Source organism: Solanum stenotomum, chromosome 12, assembly GCF_019186545.1.
Source record: "Solanum stenotomum isolate F172 chromosome 12, ASM1918654v1, whole genome shotgun sequence".
NCBI lineage: Eukaryota > Viridiplantae > Streptophyta > Magnoliopsida > Solanales > Solanaceae > Solanum > Solanum stenotomum.
Genome location: NC_064293.1, coordinates 13826068 through 13847812, shown reverse-complemented (window position 1 = coordinate 13847812; position 21745 = coordinate 13826068). Strand labels below are relative to the sequence as shown.

Sequence of the window (21745 nt, the reverse complement as noted above, 5' to 3'; positions counted from 1 at the left end):
GGGGAGCCATAATTGCTAAAAACAGCCCCTAACACTATAAATAAACCTCATCTTCTTCCATTTTTCTCACAAATTCACAAACTATCTTATTAATCTCTTACAAATTCTCAACCTCTCTAGTCTCTTATCGATTATAAATTTATTTTTTGTGCTATTGGTTAATTGGAGTTCGGAGATTTTTTTGAAGTAATTTGCGAGCTTCAATTGGCATCTGTAAATTTTGGCTTTGGTTATACGTCTTCTTTTACGCAGACGTTCGGTACATTCGTTCCAACTTTAATCTCTTTATTTGTTTATTTATCAAGTTACTTTATATTTTTTGTTATAGTTATCTTGCTTTTTTTTTAATCTAACAACTTAGCCTCATGAAAAGGGGTCGACAGACGTATAAAGAGAAACAAGCAAGATAAATATAACAAAAAAATGTTGTTGTTGTTGTTGTAAACAAATACAGAGATTAAAGTTGAAATGAATGTACCAAACGCCTGCATAAAAGCAGATGTATAACCAAAAGCCGGAATTAGAGATGCCAATTGAAGCTTGCAAACTACTTCAAAAAAATCTCCGAACTCCAATTAACCAACAGCACAAAAATAATTTTTTAATCGACGAGAGAGATTGAGAATTGAGAGAATTTGTAAGAGATTAATAAAGTAGTTTGTGAATTTGAGAGAAAAAAGAAAGTAAATGAGGCATATTTATAGTGTTATGGGGTTAAGGGGGTAGGGGTGTTATGGCGAGGCCGTTTTCCCCCCCCCCCCCCCAACGTTTACTTAAAAAATGGCTATTAACCATTATCAATTTTTTTAGAAAAAGATGCTATCTTTAAACCGAACCGGAACTGGGTCTATCGAGTAAAACCCTGGGATCTGTCTCGGTACCTGTTCCGGTACCCTTTATGACCAGTTTCATACCGGGTCTACTGGAGCCAGAACTGGTCCTGGACCGGACCAGAAAAAACCCTGTCTGCATGCCAACCTTAATGCCAAGAGATACCTCAGAAGTGTTAGCAAGTTGGAACAAAGAAGGCAACAGATCAGGTCATAAGGAGAGATGGAAGATTGTATCTGCATGCATCAAGTGAACAGTTTGGAAGGAAAGGAACCAGAGATGTTTCGAAAACAAGAGCAACCCTAGGAACTGTCTAGTGACCTTTTGTTTTTGGTGTAATCATGTACTCCCCAAAGAGGTGGAGGAGATTGCTTCTTTTTTGGAGAACTTAGGTGAATTGTAGGTATTAGAATTTTGGTCTTTATTTCTATACTTCTGATGTAATTACTACTGAAATGCACTATTGGTGTATTTCTCTGTTTACAAAATGTTACCTTATTCAAAAAAAAAAAAAAGGGGGGGGGGGGGGGGGNGGGGGGGGAGATGTATGAACTGGGAAATAATAGTAAAACCCTACAAACACAAAGATGTTTTGATTGGAAAATGCAACAAAACAGAGATCAAGGACATGCCCAATTCATGACAGAGTATACTCTAAACAATGTAAAGCTACTGAGAGCAATAAGGAAAAGAACATCTAGAGCTTGCCTCGGAAAATATGCCTGAACTTCCATTCAACATCATGCAGATCCCTTGCAATTAGTTCTTGGGCAGGTGGTGTCTGCGAGAAATCCTGAGTGCCAGCAAAAAAAGACAACAATATCAGGGTTAGCTCTAGAGCCATGTCAAATTACAGGACCATGGGACCAGTAATTACCAGAGGAGGAAAAACTTTCTCTGCAGCACGACGAGGGACAGAAAAGCCACCATGTGTGCTAGTATCACTTGCAGTCAGCGTCTTACAAAAATAGTTAGTAGGCTGCTTGTTAGGGATTCCAAACTCAACAGGAAGATATGTATCTTTTTGTTCTTCCTGAAATCCAACACAGAGTATTTTTATGACCCCATTCACAAGTAGTTGATACAAAAAAGGCATTATTATTAAGAGTCACTTATTGCAACACTCGGTTGTACCTGCGTCAAGGGCTGCAAAGTCATTTGTGCATATACTTCGTCTGTTTCAACATCTGCCTGAAATTCGACAAGTAATCAATTACCTATGCGCCTAATACAACTTGCATAGCAAATAGTAATTCACTAGAGAATTGGGAAAACAGATGAAACCCACATGCATTGTGACATTGTGGAGTTGACAGATCAACTGTGGCGACAAATTTGGGTAATTGGGTATATGTGCATCGACTTCTTTATTAGTTGTTGCAGCTACCTGTCACTCCATTCCAGTAAGGGACCATCAGTAATGTAATTAATTATAGATTGTATCACTGTGTGTGATAAAGAATGAAATGTGATTGAAGGAGAAAGACCTGTTCACTATGACCCTGAGGAAAGTAAACAACACGACTTCCGACTGTTGGTAGGCACACCAGAGGACCAGCACACGCATGCCATAGCTCTGAGTTCAAACACTTTTTCTCTACTTTCAGAATAAAAAATCCATCAGCAATAATTTAATTGGACTTAATTACAGATACTTAAGATTATCTCATTCACTACCAACAAATATAGAAATCAACATATATTCCTGTTATCTTATTAGAACAAAAACAAAGTGTAACACAAACATACTGACAGTGATATAGAAAAAGCTAAAACGCTAAAGAGAAGAAAAAGTATAAAGAAGTAGAAGATACCTCCTTCATGAGCTTGCTGACCCATTCCTGATGTTGAAAGCTTCATATAAATATATATATTTAAAGCCACTTCTCTTAAAAATCTGAAGAAAATTATAGTACTATAACAACACCCTTCCCTGTAATTATCCACTCAATTACACAAAGCCCTCAATTATAACTCTCAAAACCAAGTGAAACCCTAAGCAATTCCACCAATTCATCACTCTTATCCTCAAGATATCCCACCTCTTCCACATTATGAATATGCTCCCTCACAATCTCCACATGCATTAACCAAAAAGTCCTATAAAAAACCTTTCAGCTACTTTTCTCTTTCTCCAATACTTCCATTAAATTGTGATGATTCCCTTTTCCTTCAATTCAATAAGTTGACAGAATCTAAGCTGAGCTCAACTTCATGATATCACTATCAGTAATAAGGCTTTTGAAGAGAGAGAAGGTGTGCTGGTTGGTCTCTTTATACCCCACCCGACCAAAGTCGACCTGATAACAGTAGAGAGAGAAAATAGAGGTAACAGGAATGCCTCATTTCTCTCTTTCTTGCTGTTATCAGAGGAGTCTGAGGAATGGTTTGGGGAAAAGGGGATCGTAGCCGTTGATAGAACCGTACGGGCGATCATGGCCGTCCAATGGAATTGTGATTTGACAGGCGGCATGTGCTTCCCAACCTTCAGCGGTCATTGTCAGAGTACGGAGCTTCAAATATTATATTGGAGGAAGGAGAGGAAGCAAATCTAACTTATGCATGTCCGACTCAATACTTTATTTTAATCTCTAAATATAAAAAGAGTAAAACTTGTATTTAATTATGTTATAAGATTATATTTTTTATAATACTTTTTTCATTCTATATTAATTAATTTTTTGAGCGAAAAGTAGATTAAGATATAAATTAAATATAATTTTTTTATTTTTACCCTTATTAATTATTGTCAATTTTATTGAAGGCATCACATTCAAAATCCAAATGAAGGATAAAATTGGAAGAACATTCTAAAAATAGTTTTGAAAACTGAACAATTAAGTTNTATATTAATTAATTTTTTGAGCGAAAAAGTAGATTAAGATATAAATTAAATATAATTTTTCATTTTTACCCTTATTAATTATTGTCAATTTTATTGAAGGCATCACATTGAAAATTCAAATGAAGGATAAAATTGGAAGAACATTCTAAAAATAGTCTTGAAAACTGAACAATTAAGTTAATTTGAAAAATAGAAAATGCCTCAAAAATTCAACTAATATGGAATGGAGGGAGTATTTAATTTTGTATATTAAAAATATCATGCATTGTATAAAAATATTTTTAACTATTATGTTGAAAAAAATGTAAAAAGAATTTTGAGGGTAATTGAATCTTTAAACATGCTAAAGCTTATATTAATTTTTTTTACATTACTAATATCTAGAAATTTTATAATATTAGTAATATATTTCTCAAAATAGAGTGTATAAGTAATGCATGCATTAGTTATACATAGCATGAAAAAGTGTACAAAATAATTAAGGTACTACTAATAATACACGGTAACAGAGTTAATACATGCATTATTTTTGTTAATATGGTGCATCAAAAGATCTCTAATATAGTTTTAACACATATTACCGAGAACCATATATAAGACACATATGATACAAATTTAATTCATGGCTCACATAATTTAATACACTTACATTGTGTCAATTTTTTACCAAACAAGCATAATATATTTTAAAACACTTATAATGCATTTATATTGCATGCATAATTTACTTTTAACACATATGAGATTTATCATAGTATTACTATGTATTGCTATTAATGATAATAAATAAAAAGTATCGTTAAACCAATAATTATTTATTGAAAAGTAATGAAACTTTTCCTATAAATCTTTGTAGTTTGGGACAATCAATTTCATCTCAACTCTCTATTTTACGCTTTCAGTCACATCTCTTAATTAGACACATTCATTAATTAATGACTTTCAATTATATCCCTTAATTACTACACTTGATAGGCGATACATGTATCCGAGACCCATCTAATGTAATATTACTAACTAATGTCAATCTAAGTAATTAAATCCTAAAATAGTGAAATTTATGTAAGTTACCCAAAATATTAGATTTCACATGACTGTCCACCTAGTTTTCTAAATAAAGTAGAAATAAAAAACCACCAAAGGCAAAACTTGGTGCCCATCGATCGATAGTTAATTTGCAAATTTTCACGCCACACGTTTTCATTTCAATGGTTCAAAATATCGGCCACTTTCTTTTTTATTTCACGGTCACTTTCATTGGAGGTCCAATTAAATAATTACACACAAGACTCATTTTGAAATGACACTTCCAACATAATTTTCTTCATATCCAAAATTCAAACCCAAGACCTCTGACTAAGGATCGAGCAGTCCATTTGCTTCACCACAACTCACTTTAAATATTGTTCACTTTTTATATAACAAGAAATGAATTTATTTATTTATTTTTAAAAAATAAGATAAACTCTAGAGTCTAGTATTCTCCATTGATGACCTTTAAAAAAAGTGTCTTCTCTTTTATTAATATATTATTGTTTTTGTTTCATTTTTTGTTTTATTATTCCATAAAATAAATTCTGTCTTCCTTTACCAAATAATCACCCCTATATATTTCTTGTTCTTTTCAAAATCTTCATGTAATATAAAATCATATTTTATTTTAAATTTTTCAATAACACAATTGCAGCAAATATTATATAAATATACATATTAATGAATAATTCAAATAAAAGTGAAATCATTGATGAAATACAATTACATAAATATGACATCATCGTAAAATTTATTCTGAATTTTAAATAAATACTCAACTTTTGAGATTATTATGTTGCTCTATTAATGCATTACGGAATTCAAAATGAATATTTTTGTCCTTATTTTTTTTTATGTCTAGTTAAAAATTATTCAATTGGAGATTTTCATATATCACTATTTTTGTTGTTGTAGTTGGAACTTTCGAAGTTTCTTGAATTGGTGCATTAAGATCACGGTCATCGTCGATTATTCTATTGTGCAATATAACACATGTGGCCATTATATGTAACGACCTGATTCCGTCGTTAGGGAAAAGCCAATGGGGAAAGAATTGGACTAGAAAAACTTTTGAGTAATAACTTGAAATTTTCTAGTCTAGTCCAGATTTGCATGAAATCGGAGTAAGGCGAATCTAGGGAAATATGGTAATAAATGAGAAGTGTAATAATGAAATTGATTGCGTGAGTGAATAGCTAATACATTAAGGAACCAATACGACTTTACGGAATTGAATTCGGGCAAGTAGAACTCCCAAAATTGATCTTAGCGTGAATGGGTGTTTTCTTAGTGTCATGGGATGAAGGTGTGTTGTGAATGGGGGTTTGGAGCTCTTAATTTGACATTATGTTTCAATGCAAGACGATGTGGCGGGATTATTCCCGCCAAGGCGGGGAAGTTGTGGCAGGTTGGGGGCCGTTATAGCGGGACAGTCGCGATTTAAGTTGGAAATAAACCCCAAAATTATTTTATTCTGCAAGTTTCGACTTTGAGAGCTAGGAGACGACCCCAAGTGCTTTCATGACAGTTTTCCACCATTCTTGAGGCTAAAGGTGAGGTTTTAACTCCCCGAATTCATTTTTCGATTTCGTAGAATGTAAATTCATGGGTGATTATCAATGGGGGAGGGTTTTGATCCAGAAATTATGGTGGAAAATTCCCTAATATGGGTATTAGGATCTTGGATTTGGTCTAGGTTTATTGAGTTTGTTATAATCCGGATAATTAGACATTTGAGTGTTGATCATTGCGTATATTAATTGTTTGTAGACCTAGAACAAGCGGAAAGAATCTGAAAAGGAAAGATTCAAGTTCTTAGGGGATTCAAGCTTGGATTCGAGATAGGTGATGGTTGTGATTTCATGTTGGTGTGATATATGTTTGTAATTGCGTCATTATAATGCATGTATGTATGCGAATGTTGCATTATTGATCACTCTAATCGTAAATGAGGATAATTGAATAATTGTATGCTATGAATCATCTCTTGTTGTGTGATTGTGAGAATATACATTGTGACTGTGATTGTGGTTTGTTGAATGAAACGGGTGTCACGTTTCGACACACTAACTTGGATCGGTTGCCATGTACCGGCATAAACATTGGAACGGATGTCACGATCCGACACACTAACTTAGATTGGTTGTCATGTACCGACATAAACATTGGAACGAGTGTCACGATCTGACACACTAACTTGGATCGGTTGCCACGTACCGGCATAAACATTGGAACGGGTGTCACGATCCGAAACACTAACAATTTGAGTATGGGTTCCATGAGAGGACCATTGAATTTATTTCCGTGAGAGGACCATTAAATTGTGTTGTGTATCTACTTGTGATGATTACGTTCATATATAATGATGATTGAGGTTGAAAGACTATTTGTTGCTCTAAAAATGATAACCAATGTGTATTATTGAGAACGTGGAATGCTACATTGATCCTGAAAAGATGACTAATATTGTATATGCTTGGTATATGCTTGGTTTATAATGTTGTGGTTACCTACATGTGTTTCACTTATTGGGAGAGTCGTGCGATCCTACCAGTACACTGTGGTTGTGTACTGATACTGCACTTGCTTGTTCTTTGTTGAGTACAAGACATTTTCAGGCGACTTTTGATAGACCTCAACTAGGTGACTGTTGAGCGTGATCGGATTCAAGGGTGAGCTAGGTGACTGTTGAGCGTGATCAAATTCAAGGGTGAGCCAATTCTTTCAGGCTGTCATGGATCTTCCTTGTTTAAGCCCAGTCTTTTCGAACTCAGATTATTTGTTTAAGGTGTTTGTTTAGTTTCAAGGTTGTACCCCTTGTTCTTAGACTTGTCGTTAGTAAAGTTTGGTACATTGACTTTCAGGTTCTAGGCGTTGTTCTTCCGCATTAGTTTGCCTAGTGTGCTTAAACCTTGGAGTTTATGGGAACTCCATATTTCTTTTGGTCATTTAAACCTGCTTCTGTATCTTTAAATGAATAGTTTTTGGTTAAGTTGTTTAGTCTGGGTTGTAGTAATGGTTCTCCCACCGGAGGGTTAGTGTGGGTGTCAATCACGATGATCTAGGTCGTGACAAAGTTGGTATTAGAGCCCTAGGTTCGTTGATCTCATTGTACCAAAATGAGTATAGTAGAGTCTTGCGGAAGGGTACAAAGACGTCTGTACTTTTCTTTGAGAGGCTATAGGACTTTAGGAAAAACTCACTTTTTTCTATTCCTTCGTGCTATGACTTGAATCCAATTGGTATCTGGGTGATACAAATTAGTATCTTTCCTCCTTCACTATATGGTTCGAACTAGAGCAACAACAATGGTAACACTATCACTAGCAAGAGAGGATGTGTATAGACTATCGACAGTTGAATAGGGTCACCATTCGGAACAAGTATCCACTACCTCGGATAAATGATCTTTTTACCAGTTGTACGGTGCATCAGTTTACATTTTTCTTTTGTACTGGGAGACCGATAATGGTCATTTATGGAATAAATTAATTTAAAAATCGGGCTTGTCTATGAGTTGCAACTTGAAAACTGTGAATGTGTATGCCTTGTTGCCTGAATTAACTGTGAATGTGGAAGTGGTATTTTCTTGGATGTGATGATATGATCATGTGCACAATAAGTGTGGGTCTGAATTTTGATATGTGCAATATGCTGGCTGAATTGATTGAAACTATACAAGTTGTAACTGCTGAGTATCGTGAAATTTGTTGTGAAAAGAAGGTCACGACTAAGTTTGATGCAAGAGTCTAGATAATGTACGAGGTGATTCGTAAGAAAGATCTGGACGTGTCTTGCACTTGAGTAATAACCGCGTGAGTGTCTCGGTGTATCTTGGGGATGTGTAGGTTATGGCGTTGAATTAATGAGAATGAGTTGGATTGTGTATCGTTGGATTGACTCGGGGTAGACAATGATTATCCTAGTTCAGATGATTATCCTTAATTTCTCAGTAAAGCTGAAACCCGTTGGGAGATTTGGTAAAGAGAAAAACCCCAGAAAAATTTATTGTCTGGTACTGTTTCCGTCTGAGCCGCTAGGATAGGATCTTTCCACCAGCGCGAGGCCACCAAAGCGGAAATTCCCTGCCAGAGCGGGACAGGGTGAGACAGAACCTTAGCCATGTCTCCTCTATTTTTTCCCAGGTCTCCTTATAGAAATCGAATCGAATCTGAACTAACCCTTGTAATCCAATTAGTGTTCAGCAATCGAGGATAGACTATAAAACCTTGTAATAAATCGAATATTGTCAAAACAGCAGAAAAACTGGCATCTATGTGATTACAAAAACAAAAAGGGGTGTGCGAAATTTTCTAAGTATGAATTTTGGTCGACTTCGATTGCCTTTTTGGGGCTTGTAGTTTCAAGGGAAGGGGTAATTGTAGATCCCCAAAAGATTGAAATAGTCAGGAATTAGGTCTGACTTAGTTCTGTGACTGAACTTAAGAATTTTGTGGGGCACTCTAGCTACTATCGTCGCTTGTGAAGGAATTAAGGTCAGATTTGCAGATTCAAGTTTATAGGTGACAACATTCATGAAGTTTTGGTAAGAGACGGTTAGATAATGAACACCATTACTTTGGAAAATGCATTTAGTATTGTTGTAATAACATGTATGGGTTGTTTAGCGAATAATGAAATTAAGTTATGTCATTTGAGGTCAGAAGTTATACTACCATTTCATGAATTGTTTGTATATCAAGAAGAAGTCAGGATACAACTGTTCCAATAACAATAAGGTTTACTTGGTTAAGTTATTAAGTGTGTTACAATTGTGGAGAACCGGGCATGTGATGAGGAAATCAACGAGGCCGTGGAGGCTGGGGAAATGGTAATGTGGGTAGAGGAGTAGCGCATTCAGGCAAGGAGGTTGCCCGTCAAGATGACATGGCTCAGTTTTATGCCTTTTCGGGAAAGATCGAGGCTGAGGGTCTGATGCAGTGATCACAAGAACTATTATTGTTTGTGACCGGATGGCTAATGTGTTGTTTGATCTGGGTTCTACTTATTCTTATGTGTCTGTGCGATTTGCCTTTGTATTTTATATGAATTGTGATATACTTGATGCCNGGAGTAGCGCATTCAGGCAAGGAGGTTGCCCGTCAAGATGACATGGCTCAGTTTTATGCCTTTTCGGGAAAGATCGAGGCTGAGGGTCTGATGCAGTGATCACAAGAACTATTATTGTTTGTGACCGGATAGCTAATGTGTTGTTTGATCCGGGTTTTACTTATTCTTATGTGTCTGTGCGATTTGCCTCTGTATTTTATATGAATTGTGATATACTTGATGCCATCATCCATGTTTCTACCCCAGTTGAAGAGTCAATCATAGTCACCCATGTATATCGTGTTGTCCTGTTGTGTTTATGGATTTTCAGATTTGGGTTGATTTGATTATGCTGGATATGACTGACTTGGTATAATATTAAGCATGACTTAGTTGTCCCCCTATTATCATGTGCTTAATGGTAATGTTAAGTCGGTAACTCTAAAGATCCCGAGTAGGGAAATGTTAAAGTGGGAAGGAGGAACAAGCCTAAGTCAGCTAAGGTCATATCTGTCATGCGGGGTAGGAAACTGGTGGGACGAGATTGTTTGGTGTGATTGGCTCATATTCGGGATGTTAAGGTTGAATCCCCTTCTATTGAGTCTATTCATATGGTGTCAAAATTGAGAGAGCATAAAGCTCAAATTCATGAGCTTTTTGATTAAGGTTTCATCCCTCCTAGTGCTTCCCCATAGGGTGTTCCTGTCTTGTTTGTTAAGAAGAAGGATGGTAGTATGAGGACTGTTGATTTTATCTTAAGCCATAGAGGGGTGGATTAATATCGGGACGACAAGCTTATGGATAAAGAAAGTCACATTGAGTATACTTGGGTGAAGGTAATTAAAGTATTTTAGTAAGAAAGTGCGCATAAAAATTGGGTTAGTCCTTTGAATTTATGGGTATACCTAAGTTTGAGGTGTAGTGATAGTCAGGGCTGACTGAGCATAAGGGTAATAAGAGTTTGTGATGGAATGTAACTCTATAATAAGATTGGTTGGCAACTATTGAAAAAGACTTGAGAAAGGAGTGTACATACATTAGCTCGAGTGTGATGATAAGTGCTTGGTTCTTGTTTTTGAGTTTAGAAATGAGTATGATTGAAATTTTAGTTAAGGATATTGTAAGATCGATGGGGATGCAATCAATGATAAGCGAAGATCCATGAATTCATAAAAATCTTCAAGGTACAAGCTAATGTTGATAGATAAGGAGATTGTGCTATACAGTTAAATTTACAATTCATACTTTTCATTGTAAGTCTACATTCGTGGTGATATATTTTGTCAAGGTATGAAATTGCAAGGTGAGAAATGATCAATTGTACTAGGTATTGAGCATTTGAAAGGACTTATACACCTGGGTTGAGTTGTACAGTTGAGTATTATTGATTGTTAAGTACCTAAGAAATGTTTCATTTAAAAAGTGTTGGTTTATAATAAGGTAAATGGTCGGAGTGTTTATGATGGTTGTTAGTATTGTGAGTATGATTTACTAGCTATGCTCTCGTATGCTTTCACTTTTGTGGGTGGATCCCTAGTGGTAGATCAGGGGTACCAAACCCTGCGATGTCCTCTTGGTTGAGTGAGAAAATTGGGAAGATTTGGTTATTTCGAATGACATAATTGGTGTTGTCTTGGAGTTGTTAAAGTATTTTAGTGGTTCGACATGTACCACTTGCTTATGAGAATTAATAGAAGAGCTACCCTGTGTGATCATAGTTATCCGACAATCTTAATATTCATCTAGTCGTCAAGGTCATGTATTGATTGTGTGTGGGTAAATGTGGGGATCATTGGGTCCTATTTTATGGTTCTTAAAGTAATTTACAATCATAATTGCTAAATCTAACATTCGATAGTATGGTTAGAGGGTTGTATGCTTGGACATATCCCTCGATGAGTATCTGATGTCTAAATATCAAATTTTGTAACTTAAGCTCATGAAAATTTATGTTGTGAGAAGGAGATGTTGATAAGAACTATGATTTGTTGAGTATTATGAGTGTGTGTTGGTTGGTTCAAGTCCACCTCTAATTGTAGCGAGTATTGATTTAGAATTTTATCATGCTTATATGAGAAAGGATTAGTCCTGATGATTGTGTCAAGGTCCTTGACAACATGTGGCAGACGTGTGTACGATCAACTTTGGTGGTTATTGAAAATAGCTTTTGTTGTTAGTTAAGTTTACATACAACAATAATTATCACTCGAGTATTGTGATGGCTTCATTGAGACATTGTATAAGAGGATGTGTAGATCACCCATAGGGTGGTTTGGGGTTGAAGATGTAAAACCTTTGGAAGTTGATTTGGTGAAGGATGCTCAGGATAAGGTGAGAAGTATCCAAACTAAGCTTCTAGCAACCCAGAGTCGATAAAAAAGTATGCGGGACAAGTATCCCAATGGTTCGACGATTCAGATATTACTCTACTCTTACTTTAGCCAGTTTTTCCTAGTTAATCACTCGGAATGAGTGATGGGTAAATTGGTATCTATTGTAACGATCTGATTCCGTCGTTAGGGAAGAGCCAATGGGGAAAGAATTGGACCAGAAAAACTTTTGAGTAGTAACTTGAAATTTTCTAGCCTAGTCTAGATTTGAACGAAATCGGAGTCACGCAAGTCTAGGGAATTCTGGTAATGAATGAGAAGTGTAATAATGAAATTGATTGCGTGAGTGGGTAGCTAAGTTGTTAAGGAACCCGTACGACTTTACGAAATTGAATTCGTGCGAGTATAACTCTCGAAATTGATCTTAGCGTGAATGGGTATTTTTCTTAGTGTCGTGGGATGAAGGTGTGTTGTGAAATGGGGGTTTGGAGTTCTTAATTCGATATTCTATTTCGGTGCAAGCCGTTGTGGAGGGATTATTCTATCCAAGGTGGGTCCGCTATGGCGAGTTGGTGGACACCATAGCGGGACAATGGTAATTTAAGTCGGAAATAAATCCCAAAATTATTTTATTCTGCAAGTTTTGACTTTGAGAGCTAGGAGATGACCCCAGGTGCTTTCTTGACAGTTTTCCACCATTCTTGAGGCTAAAAGTAAGGTTTTAACTCCCCAAATCCATTTTTTGATCCGTAGAATGTAAATTTGTGGGTGATTATCGATGAGGAAGGCTTTTGATCTGGAAATTATGATGGAAAAAGCCCTAATCTGGGTATTAGGATCTTGGATTTTGTCTAGGGTTATTGAGTTTGTTATAATCAGGATAATTAGACCTTTGATTGTTGCTCCTTGCGTATATTAATTGTTTGTAGACCTAGAACAAGCGGAAAGAATCTGAAAAGGGAATATTCAAGTTCTTAGGGGATTCAAGCTTGGATTCGAGATAGGTGATGGTTGTGATTTCATGTTGGTGTGATATATGTTTGTAATTGTGTCATTGTAATGCATGTATGTATGCGAATGTTGCATTATTGATCACTCTAATCGTAAATGAAGATAATTGAATAATTGTATGCTATGAATCATCTCTTGTTGTATGATTGTGAGAATATACATTGTGACTGTGATTGTGGTTTGTTGAATGAAACGGGACACACTAACTTGGATCGGTTGCCACGTACCGGCATAAACATTGGAACGAATGTCACGATCCGACACACTAACTTGGATCGGTTGTCACGTACCGACATAAACATTGGAACGAGTGTCACGATCTGACACACTAACTTGGATCGGTTGCCACGTACCGGCATAAACATTGGAACGAGTGTCACGATCCGAAACACTAACAGTTTGAGTATGGGTTCCATGAGAGAACCATTGAATTTATTTCCGTGAGAGGACCATTGAATTGTGTTGTGTTTCTACTTGTGATGATTACGTTCATATCTATTGGTGATTGAGGTTGAAAGGCTATTTGTTGCTCTAAAAATGATAACCAATGTGTATTATTGAGAACGTGGAATGCTACATTGATCCTGAAAAGATGACTAATATTGTATATGCTTGGTATATGCCTGGTTTATAATGTTGTGGTTACCTACATGTGTTTCACTTATTGGGATAGTCGTGTGATCCTACCAGTACACTGTGGTTATGTACTGATACTATACTTGCTTGTTCTTTGTTGAGTACATGGCATCTTCAGGTGGCTATTGATAGATCTCAGCTAGGTGACTGTTGAGCGTGATCGGATTCAAGGGTGAGCCAGTTCTTTCAGGCTGCCATGTATCTTTCTTTTTTAAGTCCACTCTTTTCGGACTCAGACTATTTGTTTAAGGTGTTTGTTTAGTTTCGGGGTTGTACCTCTTGTTCTTAGACTTGTCGTTAGTAGAGTTTTGGTACATTGAATTTTAGGTTCTAGGGGTTGTTCTTCCGCATTAGTTTGGCTAGTTTGTTTAAACTTTGGAGTTTATGGGAACTCCATATTTCTTTTGGTCATTTAAACCTGCTTCCGTATCTTTAAATGTATAGTTTTTGGTTAAGTTGTTTCGTCTGGGTTGTAGTATTGGTTCTCCCACCGAAGGGTTAGTGTGGGTGTCAATCACGACGGTTTGGGTCGTCACATTATATTATGTAGGACTTCAGTTCTCAACAAACTTGACAGCCTTACGATAATTATAAATCGTGATTGCAAAGCTCTGAATTCACGTTCAACAATTTTTTGGCGTGATTCTTATTTCATCCCGAAATTATTATTTTTAACAAAAATTAATTAATAAAAAATATAACTTAATATATACGGTGGCACATAGTTATAGAACTTGAGTTTTCTAAACCTGCATCATCTCGGTGCTAAATAATCCTTCCAAAACAATAAATTATACTTGTGTGATATTCTCATATTTAGGTAAACTATCTATCTATCTATCTATCTGAATAGATTGTGAGACAAAGCTCAAATGATGAGACTCAAATATTTCTTTCTAATCATATAACTTAAATCATGATATAATATTCTAGAGCTGCATAGCTCATAGATATTCAAACTAGCTTTCATAATAGCATAAAAACTTTAACAGCATGCGTTGAATATAAACTTCATAAATCATAAACAATATTATGTCAATAACTCATAAGAATGATGATAAAAAACCTTACTAAGTTTACAAAAAAAAGTACAATAGTCAAAAATCAATAATCATGAATAAATAATTCAAGAAATCATGCAATTCGAGACATAAATGTGAAGAATTGAAAAGTGAATTTGATAACCTTAACTATGAAATTAAGTTCATAAGGATTAAGAAATATTGAACATGAGGATACAAGAAATTCCTCATTGAAGTCCTACATACCTTAAATGCTCCTCAAATCTTGACGAAGCAATCCTAACTTGATGAAGAACGATTAAGAAACCTTTTCATGAGACTCTTGAATTAACTTCTTGAAAATCTTATGGCCAATGGTCAAGATTTCTATTAACAATTTGTGATTGAAAATTTTGAAATCCTTGGAGTAAAAACTTACCTTATTAATGAAGGAGGATGAGATGAGGAAATAAAACCAGTTTGGGTATTGAAAGAATGGTCAAGGAATCAAAAGATACAAATTAAATCTGACTTAAAAAGGATTTTCGTCGATGTCATGTGCTTAACGAAGAGCCCTTTGCACTTGGCATTGTGCGAAATGCACAAAGTGAGGTGTGAACTCCACTTGTTGTCGGTTAGTTAGTTAGTTTGTTGTTGTTTGGTAAAACCATCATAACTTTTGTACTCCAGACTTAGATTGACACAAACTTTGTGAGATAGTTATGGTCATTTGAAGTTTATCCTTGCATGAACTCAAGGGAAAACTTAGCCGATAGGAAACCTATGAACTCAGCTTAGTGCTAGAGGTACCTTATGACCCTAAACCATATCTAGTTCACCTCACACACTTAGGAATGGACCTTAAGACATATGTACAAATAAGAAATCACCTAATCCAAACTTATATACTTACGATACATGGTTCAAATCCTTGTCATAGAATTTATGAACATAGGAGTCAGAATAATGAAAGATATCTCAAAAACCCTCAAACTAAAGAGATGGTGGAGATTTATTGTAACATCCCGTAAGTGAAATAACTATGAAAAAGCTTGAAATTGGAAATAGTCATTTTTGGAATAAAATTCAAAATCTGGAAATTTGGTTAAGTGTGGGAAATCAGTGAGTTTTGGCCAACTTTGAGCAGTCATAACTCCTAGATCAGGATGAGTTAGGATTAGTTCCAGCTATGATTGTGAAGCTTGTGGAATGATCTTTCCAACGCCACCGAGTTTGCTCGATTCCGAGTTCGTATGAGCGAGTTATGCCCTTTGAAAGTTGGGCAGTTGGCAAGGAATCCGTTCGGAAATTTTAACGGCATTTTGGTCTTTTCCCTAGCTATTTCTTTTGGGGTTATATTGTTGTGTTAGGCTGATTTTTGGATCATTTGGTCCTATTTTAAAGAGTTGAGAGCTAGGGCTTGAGAGTGAAGAGGAGAAGAAGAGGAGAAGGAGAGAAGCAAGAGGAGATCAAGCAAGTTTCCGTCAAGGATCATCGTGGATATCGTCGGGGGTGATCCCTATTAGGTATGTGAGTCCATAGTGTTGGGTTGATCCTTTCCCCCACACACCAAACTCGTTTTATTTTTGAGAAAAGATTGGTTATGTTGTTGAAGTTGGATTGTGTTGTTGAAGTTCTCGTTGGTTGTGGGACATGATTTGGTTGTGTGTTTGAGTTGAATCTCTTGTATGTTGAGGTATTTTATGATCCTTAGTGTTTGGGGTTGAGTCCATTGAAGTTAGGGTGGTTTAGAGTTGGGAAAAAGAGGGAGAAAAGTCGGATTTTCTGGGAAAGGGGTAGGCGCGTCGCGCATGCAAGCGCGCCCCAAAAGGGACTCTGAAGTCCAACCTTTGGGGCGGCGCGCCTAGAAGAGCGCCAGCAGGTCCCCTCTGAGCTTCAATGGCTGGCGCTCCGCGCCTTGCAGAGCGCCAAGGACGCCAAGTTCCCCTATTCTTTTCATACTTTCTCATGCATGTTCCTTGGTATTGTACCTATGTTTTATAGTTGTTTCTAACACTCTAAGGTACACTTAGACATCCCGAACTCATCCATAAACATGTGATGATATACCTTGAATCCATAGTTCAATTCAAGGCAAGTTAGGATCGAAGTTAAGGGAAGTTAGAGTCAAGTCAAGCAAAGTTAAGAAGCAAGTCTCTAAAGCTTTTCAAGAGTCGTTATTAAACGTTTTACCTTTGTTTAAGGTTCAAGTTCAAGTCGAGTAAAGAGTATAGAGTTCAAGCCAAGTGAAGAGTCTCAAGTTTCAAGTTAAGTCAAGAGCATAAAGTCGAGTCCATTTCTCGAAAGTTATTAGGGAACTATGTATTTCCCAAAGAAGTTTCTAAATGTTTTTACATTTGAGTAAGAAAGGAACATCAATTCCAAGAAAGCCTTTGGGCTAGTTTTTGAGCAATTATCTCAAACTAAAGAAAGATGTGTTTAAAACACTTATGAGCTAAAATATATTTTTTGGGAGTAGTCTTGAGCACCGAGTTGGGGACATGAGTTCATATTAACTCAACTCTCCATAAGAACCATGCGGCTAACATGGGATTTTCTCGGGTCATACTTTTTAGATGATCACGAAAGTTAAGCTAGTGGATCCACTTAGTAAAGATAGCTTCCTATACCACGACCAGGTATAGGATGGTCCTTGGGCAACGTGAGGTAAAATATTGTATCACCACTAGGGCTCATGGTGGTGATTGTCGGTTAAAGAATCTCCCACTAAAGTTATATTACTCTTATATAAGTAAAGTTGAGTTTGTTATTGTTTTATTATTAACGAGCTAAGTTGTTTACACTATTTTTTGCAAGCTTTATATATTGCATATGTCTTATTGCTATATATATTGAGTTCAGTTATTCATGAGTCGGACAGAGCCAAGGTAAGTGTTCTCTTGTACTCCTTTCAAGCTTAAGTTGTGGTTTAGCTTTCCATTTTGCAAACTCGTACATTCAATGTACTGATGCCAGTTGGCTTGCATCTTATGACAATGCAGATACAGGTACCCCGGATTAGCATCCACCACGTCGTTGATCCAATTGAGCACTCCAGAGTTAGTGGTGAGCCTCCTTGCTTTTCGGAGGACTCGGTTGTTTTGTTCTCTTAGTTTTGCTTCATTAGAATGTTGCGGGGTCTGTCCCGACATCCATCTCAGTATTATAGAGGCTTCATAGATAGTCAGTCAGTTAGTTTTGAGTCTCTCATCTATGTATATATGTAAATATCCTATTTTGAGATTCGAGTTGCCTTTGTAGCCAGATGTTATAAGTTAAGTTGTTTTGTAATCTTGCTTTTGCATTGAGTTATTCTGTTGAGTTAGGTTTCCGCTGAGTTAAGAAAGTCAGGCCAAGGGTTCGCTTGGGGGAAGAAATGGTCTCCGGGTGCCGGTCCCGCCCAGGGTGTAGGCTCGGGGCGTGACATTTAGAACCCATTCTTCTCTTTGGGTTGATTCTTAAGAACGAATATTGTAAAAGAGCTCAACCCATAAAAATAATTTCTATTTCTGTTGATTCTAATATTTGGAAAAGTTTGATGAAAATCAAGGAAAACTCTTAAAAGTCACTTCTTCACTAATGACTCCTGAAATTTTAACATAGTATTGTCATTACTAATAATGTCAATTATTCAACGGATTAACATAATTTCTATAGAAAATCGAAAGTGTTCTGACTTATCTATATGGAACCCCTCTAAGAATGGTCAATTTTCAAACAACTGTGCCTGGTAAGTTCTTAGAACTCTAAAGTAGAGTAACTAACTTTCTGGTAACATGATTTGACATAACAAGGGTCCTTTCAAAATATCCCTTTTTGACTTGGAGATTCTCTTTCTCGTTAAAAATCTAGGTATCAACATGTCTGTTAAATGTCTTTTTAGTTTTGTCAATTAGGTTTAAGTGAAATAAAGGATTTCAAGGCACAACTTGTCGCTCTTCACCAGTGATTTAGTTTTGCTCTTATGTATCACCAAAATATTTTATTATTAGTTGAGTATTATATTGTTGCATGTTAACAAGTTCAGTCTCTGTTATTCCAACATCTTATAGTACAATTCCATATCCTCATGCTTTTAAGCATACAAATTAAACTCTGTTTCTTTTCCTATTATTTCTAATTTAATTAATAGTTGCATGTCTTGATTGTTTTTTCCCATTCTGTCCATAACTAACAAGTAAAAATTGATTTTGTCTTCCACTTAATTTGACTTGCAGGAACGAGTTACTCGTGCTTAGCTTGTAGTTATGGCATTCATGAAAGACTCTATTTTTCGGCATAGAAATATTCATCCTATCCAAAAGTTTCGTAATATGTTTTCGAATATAGTGATCTTACGATTTAGCTCCTCTCGCAGTTCAAATTGACTAATTTTAAATATACTGTTGAGTAAATTCACCGTTATACAACAATTGGAGACTTAGCTTTCACTAATTACATGATTACATCACGAGTAGTGGAAAGTAAATTGATTCTTTCGAGTGTTTGAATAATGGTGTAAATTGTTTGAGTGTTTGATAATTATTTCAAGTGTTTGAATAATTCTTTGAATGCATAATAGTACTGTAAAAAATCAGTCTATTTATAGATGTTAGATATCAATACTTGATATTTCCTATCGAAAAGTTCTCCAACATCTCACAAATGCACCACCACTATGCATGAATCCATTTTGCACTATTAATTAAATGTAAAAATGTAGGTTGCTTGTACATGTGCCTCAACATTTTTACAAGGAGGAATTAAGACTTTATGCATTTCATAACATAACACACATTCATTGTAATTTGACATGTCACACTCATATCATGATATGGTTTGCTGCCTTAGAAGTGTGAGACTTGATACCTTTTTCTTGTAGGAATTAATCATATTTGGGTACTTGGTATTATGAAATAATATGAACCTTTTCATATTTGGATATAACTTTATTTTTCAGCTAATAATATTTTTGAATTTAGATCTTGGTTGTTAATTTTCAAGAAAAGATATGTAATTGCACATGTTAAATTAAACTCGTGTATTTTTTGACGACAGCAGCAACATATTCCAAGGTTTCTAGGATATTAGCTGCCTAACTATTTGCCTTTTGCTCCCTCTTAGATCTTCACTTAGGTAGTTAGGCAGTTTGAATGCACTTTATATAATGTTTCCAAGTAAAATTAAAATGTCTTCTTTGCAGCTAACTGTTAGTAATTGGTAAGAAATTACTACAATTTAAGAAGATGTTTTCCTTTTGCATGTCATTAGTTCCACTTCAAAGCAACTAATAATTAGTCATGAGCATGGTGACTATCTGTAAATGAAGTGGTCATTAAATTTTTTATTATTTGATCTATAATTTGTTTGCGTATCGAACTTTTGTAATATTCTCTAGCCTTTGAATGATATTTTTCTCCATATATTTTTCTTTTATCATGGTTATACTCTGACTTTACCTCTTTTAAAACATGACTTCAATGTAGGGTGATGGAAATTGAAGAAGAAAGTCAAAGGACTGCACTTCCATCCAGACTATATCCTGAGAGTTAAGACTCATAGATAAACATCTTAGGCTTTTGACATTCTTATTTTGATCAATATTGACGACCTCGATACAATCAGAGGAATCAATGTGTATGTGTGATGATGCTTACTTTCAAGTATATAATTTCACATATATTGCAACTGAAGATCATTTCCACACTGCATTAATTCATATATTTTTGCTACAAAATAGATTCTATGGTGAAGGAACGGGTAACTAGATTTTCTAATATTATTTAAATGTATCACTTGCATAGTATGAATCTGCACATAACAGATTAAGAACATTATATTGATTGATAATTAATTAGGTTACAAGTTGTTTTTGTTGCTAGGATTAATTGTATAGGATGAGATAATACATCATGTCTTTGTTGAAGGAACTGTTGCTACAACAATCTGAAATGCAATTGGCAATTTCATAGGAATATATATAACATGCTAACCAGAATCCAATCACCATATTCAAGAACTAGCTCAAAAGCTTACACGAAGAAGCAAAAAAACACTGATTTATTATATTTTCTTAGATTAGTAAAGAACCTTTTCCTTACAAGTCAAGTGGTAAGATAGGGCGTTATTCGGTCGAAGAAAACAGACTTTAGAAAAGTGATTCAGTTGGTTAGGAGGGCAATCTTCCTGGTGAACTGACCGTACCTCAAATCAACACAGGTGAACAAGTAGAGTATACCAGAGTACTTGAGAGAATCATATTGTTGACACCCAATTTCGACCCTCCCCAATAATAATTAATTTCTGAACTTCTTAATTTTCAAATAATTTAAAATAATTAATTTTAGAAACTTCGAAAAAATATATATAGTTTGCAAGTTATTTTAAACAGTTTGTCACCTTTTATAATTTTTAAATAATAATGTCTTTTATATAATTTTGTATATAATTAGTATTTTTATGAATATTCGAAAGTCGTTTCAAAAAGATTTTAGTTTTACTTAAATAGTTGGTTAATTGATTTAGTTAATTAGTACTTATAATTTTGAGTTCATTAGTTTATACTTAAGTTAATTTTTTTATTTTGTTTAAAAAATAAGAAGCTCATAATTAATTTATATTAATTCGTATTGTTTAGATTTTGACTAAATTCACAGATTGAATTTGATTTGGTTGCGATTGAAAGTCATTTGGGCAATTATTCTTTGTCGGTTTATTTCAACCAATTAAAGGACCAATTTTGGGCCTTCTACGTTGCAAAACTAGCAGCCCACCATTCCAACAATATCAATACAAACAACAATACAATTCCAAACCAAACTCAATTTTCCAAATTTCCCAGCCTATTCAACAACAGCCCAAACCCGGCCCACTTCCTTCAATGAAAAGACCCAGCAACGTGTTCTACATCAACGTTAACAGTAATTCCAAATGCCATCTTCACAGCGTCTTCACGTTCAATCGAAATGGCAACAGCGACATCAATCAAACGACGCCTCTAACGTACACAAAGAGAATTCACAGCGTCAAGT

General features: G+C 35.4%; 1 protein-coding gene across 3 annotated transcripts in view; it reads right to left on the bottom strand.

The window, feature by feature from the left end:
- LOC125848157 (auxin response factor 8-like) overlaps positions 1 to 3299 on the bottom strand; it is a 10442-nt gene extending 7143 nt beyond the window's left edge. The window contains exons 1-6 of one of the 3 annotated variants that reach the window (XM_049527973.1): positions 2646 to 3299; positions 2319 to 2428; positions 2120 to 2218; positions 1966 to 2022; positions 1709 to 1864; positions 1540 to 1624 (exon numbers count right to left, since the gene is read on the bottom strand). In XM_049527973.1, the coding sequence (XP_049383930.1) occupies positions 1540 to 1624; positions 1709 to 1864; positions 1966 to 2022; positions 2120 to 2218; positions 2319 to 2428; positions 2646 to 2691 (553 nt within the window). In that variant the 5' untranslated portion in view covers positions 2692 to 3299. Of the gene's footprint in view, positions 1 to 1539; positions 1625 to 1708; positions 1865 to 1965; positions 2023 to 2119; positions 2219 to 2318; positions 2432 to 2645 lie in introns of all 3 variants that reach the window. The other 2 variants (XM_049527972.1, XM_049527971.1) reach the window with 2 other exon arrangements.
- Positions 3300 to 21745: the final 18446 nt, after the last annotated feature.